At 48.2% G+C, this 9,748-nt stretch overlaps 1 protein-coding gene across 2 annotated transcripts in view; it reads left to right on the top strand.

The window, feature by feature from the left end:
• The window catches only part of PLPP3 (phospholipid phosphatase 3), a 41,575-nt gene extending 36,517 nt beyond the window's left edge, over positions 1 to 5,058 (top strand). For both annotated transcript variants that reach the window (XM_057385477.1, XM_057385478.1), the window contains exon 6: positions 3,271 to 5,058. In XM_057385477.1, coding sequence (XP_057241460.1) covers positions 3,271 to 3,396 — 126 coding nt within the window. In that variant the 3' untranslated portion in view covers positions 3,397 to 5,058. The remainder of the gene's footprint in view (positions 1 to 3,270) is intronic.
• The last annotated feature ends 4,690 nt before the right edge of the window (positions 5,059 to 9,748 follow it).

Genomic DNA, 9,748 nt, shown 5'->3' with positions numbered 1-9,748 from the left:
CTGCACAGTGACAATGGCTCTCCGGATGCTCGGGATGCTGTCCCCTCCCAGCCCTGCRGCAGCTGGAGCTGTGCTGGGAAGGGGAGGCTGGGGCAGMGCTGGGATGGCTTTCCTGTGGTGTAGGAAGCAGCTGCCTGCAGCTTCCCAGGCAGGCTCGGGTCTGCTGTGATCCTGGGGCAGCCTGAGCTGCTCTCCAGCTGTCCCCAAACCCTTGGCAGGAGCGGCTCTGTGACCTGGAACATCCCARGCTGCAGTTTGGGACTCAGGGCAGGGTTAAACCCAGCCTTTGTCCCATTCCACCAGCCTGCAGAGAGACACCTCAGTGCCATGCTCCAGAACCTGGCTTTGTTGCTGGGAGCTTTGCCCAGGAGGGCCTGGCAGGTTTTCTCCATTTTGGGAGGTGGCAGCAAGGGACAAGAGAAAGAGTCACCCCAAAACAYCCAGCAGTTTGCCCTGAATGAGCAGTTCAGCAGCTTTTTGCTGAAATTCCTGGTGTGTCCTGTGGGTTCTTGCCCAGCTYTCCTGCATGGGCTGTTCTGAAAGAGAGAGAAGACCCTGGAGATTCATCTCCTCCACCCCTGGGTGCTCCCACCCATCCCTTCCCAGCAAAGCCTTCAGGATCCACTCTGCTGATAGCCCCGGGCTTTATAAAAACACCACAGTTACCAGGACACCAYTTTCAGTAAAATCCGATTGTGGATTTCACCTCCAAAGGCTGCCCGAGCTCAAACCCGGGTCGTGCTGCAGCAGACACGTTTGTCTTTCGGTGCCTGAAATAACAAGCAGAAGACATTAATGTCAAGCACTTCCAGCTGACGAAACATTTGGGCTTGGAGCTGGGGTGAAATACGGCGAGGATTTCTCGGGTAGAAATAGTTTTTTATGCTCCTAGCAGGCAGCTTGCTGTGTGCTGTGTGGTTTTATGTCTCGTGTGAGGGAGAGGGAAAAGGGGAGATGTCAGAAGGACGTGCCCCCAGCGCTGCTCTGGTTAGCTTAGATGAGTTGTTTTAACCTCTCTGTGTATATGATTAAAAATTGCTTCAATATAGCGAAAAGCAATAGGAATTGCAGAGTGGGAATGTGAGATACTGGCTTGAAATGCTCTCAGCCTTCTCCCATCRAGTTTTCTTTATGGGTGGAGAGCACCTTCTACAGGAAATGGAGCTAATCCAAGTGAAAAACTTAGCACGTTTATTAGCCCTTTTTTGTGTTGAGCAGTTCAAGCATTAGGAGGATTTAACACACTTTTAACCCCCAAAGATCACGTTTCATGATTCCTATAAATGTTTATATAACCTCCGGCCATGTTCAAGTGAAATACAGTTTAAAGAGAAATGAAGCCCCTTAGCCAGTCTCTGAMTGAAACCCTGAAAAGCAGCACAGAAAAAGCCAAAATACCCAGGATGACACCCCACTGTAACTCATTCCTGTCAGACACAAGGACCAGGCTCAAAGCAATCCCCATCTGCTTCTTGCACTCAGCAATCTCTCCCCATAAATTGATTTGTCACGGCTACCTTGGTGCAGAAGCTGGACAAATTTTTGATTGAATCCAGCTCYCAGAAGTGGACAAACGAGCGAGATGGCACCAGAAACAGATAAATGAGGGGYTTACAGTGCTTAACAACCCAAAAGAAAACTGGTGCCAGGACAGTTCAATGTGATTTTTACGCTGGGATGCTGCAGCAAGAGGCCAGACTCCAGCTTGTGATGCTTGGGAGCATCAGCTGAATCCTGATATTTACCCAAAAGCACAAATGCTGCCACTCGGATGCCCTGTAAACAACTTTATCAGCTGTTATGCAACCAAGCAGCCAGACACCRTCACCAAAAAAAGAACTGTTTTATAAATCAGCTCCTCCTCTGCTTTTCCACAGAGCAATAAAAGCAGAGCAGCACCAGCTCAGCTTCCTGCACTCCTGGTTACAGCCGTAGGAGTGAATTGCTGCTTGCAGCAGCTTCACTGTCTGTCCAGCTTGAGCCTTATCTGCTGTGCTGATAGGGGCTTGCAAAAGTTATTTCCAAGGACAGCTCGACCTGCTGCACAGGGCTCTGGGTAGATGGAAAATGTGGAGATGCAGAGGGGCAAAACTTTGTTTCTTCTCTGTGTTACCCAGCCTGGAAGCATCATCTTATATTACCCCTTTGAGCACCTTGGAATGATCTTTTCCCCTGATTTATCTGGCTGCTTAAATGTTGCATTTGAGTAGTGTGGGAGAAAAAAACCCACTGATCCCTACAGCCATGTGCTGCTTTTCCTGAGATTTCAGCTCAGCAAAACCACAGCTTGGACAAATTTATTGGGGTTTGAGGATGTCTGAGATGAGCCAGCAAATTTGAGCTGGCAGAGCCAGCGGGTGGCAGGACGGAAATTTGGGGCTGCAGTTCCAGGTGACAAAATGACAACTCCTTGCCAGTTCTTGCTCTGCCCAGAGGATCTGTGCTGTCTGACTCTTTTCCCTTCTGGCACAGGGCTGAGGTTTGGCAAGGGTGAAAGTGCCCCTGGAGCACCGATAAGCTCCGTGCAGCCGCTGCCAGAGGAGGATGTGGAAGTTTCCTCCCAGCACTTTGTTTCTTATTGTGTTGCTGCCTTCCGAAATTGCCGGGCACTGGCTTTCTCACATCCGGGAGAGGGGTTACATCATGGCATATTTAGGAAGAAAGAGTCAGGAATAACTCCTCCTCTCCTTAGCCTTTGGCTTCCCCAGACCCCAGCTCTGTGCTGGAGCCTTGGTGGGGCGTGAGCTCACCCCTGACTCACTGCTGATAGCTTTTAACGCAGCTCTGATTTGAAAGCTTTTAATTGCCTGCCCCATGTCTGCCTCAATGAATTGTTTCACCCGAGCTCCATCCCTGAAACCACTCAGGATGAGTCAGGYCAGCCCTTTGGAGACCTCTGTTATTTTATTGGAGTGCAGGCCGTGGATCTGTTTCCTGGCTTTTCAACCCCTTCAGCAGAGCTCTGGGTGTTGCACTCAGTGATTATGCAATGAGAAATCAAGTCGTCCCCACGTGTTTTTTTCAGTTTTGTGAGAAATCAAGTCATCCCCACRTGTTTTTGCAGTTTTGTGAGGGCTGAGCCTTTTTCTCTGCTGTACAGAAAGGTGGTAGCAGGAGCCTGGGATTTCAMAGCTGTTACAGGCAGGCATTCAGTAGCACAAAAAGTGCTGTTTTTTCAGCTTTAAGATGTGTATATATTCTGTAAACCAACATTCTGAGTAAAGCATCACTCACTGTGGCTAAGTTTGCCTTTTCCACTTATTCCTACAGGTGTTTTACGTCTCAGATCTCTTCAAGCCCAAGACAAAGACTTGCCTGCCTCCACCTCCCATCCGGAAGGAGATCCTTTCACCTGTGGACATCATTGAGAGGAATAATCATCACAACATGGTGTAGAACTTCAAGGAATCGGATGGATGTTGTATTTTTAATTTTTTTTTTAAATTTTTTTTTTTTTTGGCAAAAAAAATAGTGACTGCTGACAGCAACTACCTGCTGCTCTCAAATCTCATCAGACAGTAGAATGTAGGGAGAGACTTTCTTGCCCAACCGGTAAAGTCTTACTCTGTGGTCTTTTCAACTTGAGACATTTGGATGAAAAGGGGGGGTGGTGGTCAACTAAGGCAAAGGCGACGACGAGAAAGGAAAAAACAGCCCACACAACACAAAAAAAAATGAACAAACAAAGAGAGGTGCCGGAGTTCTGGATGTGCAATTGGTTTGAGTGTTCATGTTGTAGTGARCGCCAAATTGTTCCTAGCCCAACGAACACTTAAGGGATTTTTGGAAAGCTGGCCATCCTAGGTTTTTTTCTGACTACGAAGATTTCCGATGCCTGCGAGAAAAAAGAAAAAAACCAACTCACGATTAAATTGTATAGCACTACGTATGAGCAACAGCACTGAGTCAAGATCTGGGATTGGTTTCTAAGAGTTGCTTTTTTCTCTTTTTGATCCTAGTTTATTTTTGCCTCCTCTCTTCCATACTGTGACTTACTTTAGAAGAAGCTTGCCCAGYCTGAGATCTCCAAAGGGTCTCTGTTCTCTCTGCCCACACTTCAGCCTTTAACGAGCGGCCCCGAGACGCGCAGCGAGGCCGAGAGCTCCTTGATCCGTGCAGAGAAGCCACATTTCTTCCTCCCCGCTCGCTCCCTGGCGAGGGCTCACCCCATCTGAGCCCCTCTAAATGAAAAGAGCATCCTCCACTTTCCCCCAAAAAATCCCAGCAGGTTTTGCTCGCGTGGGGAGCGGCGGCTCTGCCGAAGACTCGTTCGCACTACGACCCCGGGGCTGAGTCCCGGGGAAACTTTGATTCTGCAGTTTTGGGACGGGCTGCTGGGCGGCACGTCCCGGCCTGGTGTCAGTCGGTTTGTGCATCCCCTCCTCATCCTCCTGCTCCTCCTCATCMTCCTCCTCCTCCCCGGGCACTCCGGGGTGCATCACCCGGTCCTGTGCTCGGCTGGCTCGCACCGAGCTGGGCCATCAGCTGTGCCTCTCTCTCGGGTGTGATGATGGAATTTTATTTTTTTTTTTACATTTTTTTTTTGGCCCGGAAGCCACAGGTCCTGGGTTTGCAGCCCTTTCACGAAGCGCGTTTGCAAAGGGATCCCGCAGAACACGCAGAACGGCCATTTGCACATCCTTCTCACAGAATCCGTCCTATCATTTCAACTTATAGCAAGCTATGATTTTTTTTTTTTATATTATAAATATTATATAAATAATGTATAAAACCTTAAAAATTAACTATGTAAAATATTATTTCTGAAACAATTTTAGATATATCCACTATGACTATAAACTGTGTCTTGACCTGTGTTATTTACATTTTGCTGCTTAAAAAAGCATTGAATTAATTTTTTTATAGTCGACTAAAATATTGTAGTTCTGTGGTAGTAATATTTTAATGAAAATAACTACAATTAGAGACATTTGTATAAAAAAAACATATTAAATTGTCTGTATTTTTGTAATGTTCCATTTTGTAAAGAGAAGAATATTCAAAGACTTTTGTAGAATACAAAATTGAAGTTTGTATCTGCGAAATTATTGCTGTATAAATGTGCTTTTTAAATAAAAGCTCATAACACAACTAAACACCCCCGTGCAAGGTGCATTCTGTCTTTGGGTGGCACTTTCCTTGCCAGAGAAGCAGGGAGACAGTTTGGGGGTGTCATGTGGATGCTGGATGATATTTTGGGATGTGATGGCACAGGAGGCAACAGGGTTGAATCCTATAATGTGGATAAAAAGGACCAGATGCTGTTTTTGATGGGAGGGATGAGAAGGTCCCACCAGCTCCTGGCTGGGGACACTTAAAGGGTTTGAGTTGATCTTCTCTTTGCTGTGCCCAGTCTTTGAGCAAATCCATTCTTACTGATGGCATCTCTTTTTCTTTAGCAATCTTACAAGCTTTAAAGAAATATTTTTGAAGTAGAATAAGGTGTGAAGAGCCACAGCCCAGCTGCTGGCTGTCCTGGACAACCCCTGCCTAGGAGAGCTCCCAGCTCCTCTCTGCACAAACACCTTTCCCACAAAATGCAGCGACTTCACAGCTGAACCAAAGCCTTGCAGCTTGCTGGGCTGCAAATGTGGGTGGAAGGGGAAAAGAATTAAAAAAAAAAAAAATCCCACAACAACATGTGCTCAGAGAGGCACATGTGCACAGCACACAGTTACGAGGCAGCCTGGATTTGTTGGGTTTTTATTTTTTTTATTATTGTTATTTTCCTCCTCCTACAGAAGCAAATGAACTCGTTGGTGGTGACACACGGTCGGAACCRCGTTTCGACCACTCCTTGGGTGAACCACATCAGCGAGATAACACGGCACCGAAATAATATGCAAGAATGCATGACAGGAAGCAAATACCACATCAAACTGCGAAGAGAGAGCAGGTGGAAATTAAGCCAGCAGAACTGAGCGAGCACTCACTATTATTATCCTAATTAGAAGTAAAATTTTATTGCGCGTGGAAAAACTTTGTGAACCCGCACCTGTCCTTAAACGCGAAGGGAGTTTTCGTGGTGCCACGTGTGATCCGAGCCTAAGTGTTTGGGGGTTGAGTGTGCTGCAGGGGTGAGRCTTCAGCTTCGGGGCAGTGAGGACAGACTGTTAATYCCCAGTTTATCTCCAGAATGCATTRCCTGGCTCTGAGTAACCCCCACGGGACAAGGAAACGCTGCGGCGTCTGCCTGTGGAGCACYTCACGTGCAGAGCTGGCCCCGGTGCAGCAAGCACTGAACTGAGAAAAGTGTTTGCTCGCATCTTAACCCCAGCTACTTGGAAAAAAAACAGGAATACAGATGTCTGGGTGAAAGAGGAGGGCTTGGAGAAGGTCAGAGGGGAAGCGGCACCGGAGGTGATAAGAGCCAGGGCAGGGCAGTGGGGCCGGCGAGTCACGGGATCCCATTCAGGATGGGTGGGACAGCTTGGGGACAGGGGGAAAAGGCCATGGATAAACCCATGGAAGGCAACAGGTCAAACCCTATAGCGTGGGGCTGAGCATCAGCAGTGCCAAGTCCTGTTTGTGGCTGAGCTGTGGTCGTTTCCTCCTGTGCTTCCTGSCCTCCTCTCCGTGCTGTCCATTTCCATCCCATCCTGGGAATGTGGGCACAGCTTTGCACGGCAGCTCGTGCTGGGGCTCACCCCTACTCACTGMCTGGGGATTAAGAGAAGGAATCATTTCTGGAAGCGTGGGTGGGAAAAGGGCAGGTCCATGGGGACCTTTCTGGACCAGCCAAGCACAGAGGAATATTCCAGTGCAACAGGAGAAACAAGGACTGATTTCAAGTGAGTGTTTCAATGAAAMCCCACAAAGAAGTGGAAGCCAAAGGAGCCGTCATAGATACCACAAACCATGAGTATGGTGGCAGAGTTTATCCACTGCCATTGCTTCCTGTGGGACAGGAAGGAAGACAAATAAAAATAGGTGAAATGGAAAAAATTCCAAGCCCAAGCCCATAGAGTGCCACGATCCTGAGGCCACCCCTTTGTGCAGTGTCTGCAGGTGCAGCTGGAGCTTGCACCTTGCGCTGCTGCACCGTTTGGTCCTTCCTGCCGGGATGCTGAGCAGCAGCAGATTTTGGGGCTTTGCCTGCTGCTCTCCCTGCGCTCTGCAGCTCATCCTGGCGCACAATCCCAGATGCAAACACGCCGTGGTTGTGGCTCTCGGTGCTGCAAAGCCCCGGCTCTGCTCATGCCGATGCCGATGCTAATCGGGGCTGCGGAGCACCCAGCCGTCTGTCTGCCTTTGATGCTGGCACAGCCTCTCCGCACAAGGGGACGGTCTGGTCAAACCTGTCTTGTTCTGCACACAGACCGGTCGAGCACGTTTTCAAAGGCAGGGGTTGGTTCGTGCACCTGACTGCCATGGGAGCTGGCCCTTTGTTCCGGGGAAAGGCAAGGGAAGGGAGGTTTACGCAAGCCCCGGCTTCGGCCGTGTCTCGGTGGAACCCAAACAGCTTCACTCAGCAAGAACGCCTTGGCAGCCGGCAGGGGCTGGGGCTCCTGCACCTCTGCTCAATGAATTTTTGGATATGGAGCTCTCAGTCGAGGGAGGGGGAGGGAGGAGATCCACCCCACAAGCACAGACCTGTTTCTCTCACGCTCCAAGCCTGCCTTGTTTTGGGTGTCCAAAGGTTTCACCCAGCTCTTTGTGAAGCCGAAACCAAAGTTCGGCCGTGGAGCCAGAGGATGTGCTGGGCTGAGGTCCTGCTGCACAGGAGGGCTGATATCAAACTCACACCCGTGGCAGGGGTGCAGCATAATTGTCCCTGGAGCCATTTCAGCTGCATTTTCCCTCCCCTACCTTCATCCACGTTCTCCCCTCAAAAGACAAGCCATCCCTCCCTTGCGTTTACCTTTTCCCCTGCACACCAGAGGTTCAGATTTTGGGAATGAAGTGAATCACTTGCCTCCTGGCTTCTGTAAACACRGTCCACACACCTGCCCACAGAGAGGAGCTCCTGCCCATCTCCTCCAGACCTCCCTACCATTGTTCCCCGGTGCCAGGCGATGCTCTGGGCACAGCCCCGGCTGCTTGGATTACAAAGCAAAAACCGAACAGAAGCTGCCACCTTCACTGAAGGGAAGSAGAAGGCAAAAAACAACCTCCTGTTGACTCAGCGTGGGGGGTGGRGGAAAGAAAAGACACACAAACAAACCCCAAAACCCAACAACTTTCAATTATCACCTTTGCACGCCACCCCCACTGGCACCAGCCGGCGCGGGAGTGCCCGCCTTAGCTCGTCTCGAGTTACGATTTCCTCGGGGCACAGACTACACCTCTGTGTGTGTGTGTGTGTTTGGGTAACAATGATCCGACTGGCTGTGAGGAATCCCCGCCTCGTCCTATCTGTAGCTAGAAGGGAGCGAAGTCACCGGGAACATCTCCCAGTTTCCTTAGAAAGTCTCGTTCTGCGAGTTCCGAGTGCCACCRCGGCCGCACCTCGCAGGCAGCGCCGCTTTTAATATATATAGTGCTGAGGCCTGGTGGAGCGTTTAATTTCTGTCTTGAACACAGAAAATAAACATATTGCCTTCTCTTTTTTTTATTTCTTATTTATTTTTTTTATTTCTCAGCGCCCATGAAGTGCGAGGCTGCCGGGTAATTCAGCGCTGGTGGCGAAGGGCTGAGCACCTGCGGCGTCTGAAGGCATGAACTCGGCAGGGTTTGATCTCACTTGGTGCACAGGGTTCATAACCAGCAGGAACAATGGGCTGTTATTTAAGAAAAACATCTTTTAGCGTTTCCACGTGTCAGCAGAAAGCTGAGGGGCAGAACCACCAAAAGGCCAAACTGTGTGCGCGAGCAGATCCACGGATGGCATGAGTGGGAATTGTGGTGGATTCAGCCTTTGAAATGATTCAAAATATACCAAAACTTGAAATAAAATGTGACTGCTGTTTCCCACCTGAAAAATGAATGAATTGAAACCAAGCCACCAGTTGGTTTTTACAGGAACTGGTGTTAAAAGCTGGGCTTTCCCACCACACTTTGACATCTCCATTTCCAGGTGTGCAGTGTGAGAGCGTGTGAGCCAAGGTCAGCCTGAGATATAAATTAAATAAAGGAGCATTTAATTCTTGCTGGGCTGATCTTTGCCCTGGAGAAACATCGTGAAACGAAATAGAAAGAATGGTTCTGTTTCACTGTGGAACTCTGAAAGAAAATAAAATGTAAAAAAAAGAGAATAAAATCTAAAAAAAAAAAGGAACAAACACTCTTTTTATCCAAAGAAGAAAGGCAGCCACGTCTCCTGAAAGCCCCATCCTTTCAAAGGGACCTGCCTTCCGCACAAGTGCATAATTTGCTTATTTTCAAAGAAATTTTAGCAATGTTGAAGGCAAATTAATAACACCGCTCCAGCCTCCCAGGGCTTGTCTGAACAAGAAAAGTTGTTAATGTTTAATAAGAAGTAAAATTTTAATCCATTTCATTAAACTGTGCAGATATTCTTAGTTCATTTTTAAGCAGGATTAGCAGTGTTTACCTCAAGTCAAGTAAGCACAAGTAAAACTGATATAAGCCTCGCTTAAATTAAAGGAAGAATAACTACCAAGGCTTAGGGGAGGGAGGGAAAAGCCCRTTGAAGCTTTTATTTAAAACAAAAAAAAAGGGGATTTTTTTTCTTCTTTACAAGGTATTTCTTTCCATGGGAAAACAATAAAACCCAGAAAAAACCTATGAAAGTTTTGCTTGTAAACGATGAGACGATTGCAGCTGAAAAAACACTGCTTAATTCAGG

Source organism: Malurus melanocephalus, unplaced genomic scaffold (genome assembly GCF_030028575.1).
Source record: "Malurus melanocephalus ecotype Western Australia unplaced genomic scaffold, MMel_1.1 scaffold_831, whole genome shotgun sequence".
NCBI classification, from domain to species: Eukaryota; Metazoa; Chordata; class Aves; order Passeriformes; family Maluridae; genus Malurus; species Malurus melanocephalus.
The sequence above is the reverse complement of the archived record's forward strand: the minus strand, read 5'-3'. Positions and strand labels throughout refer to the sequence as shown.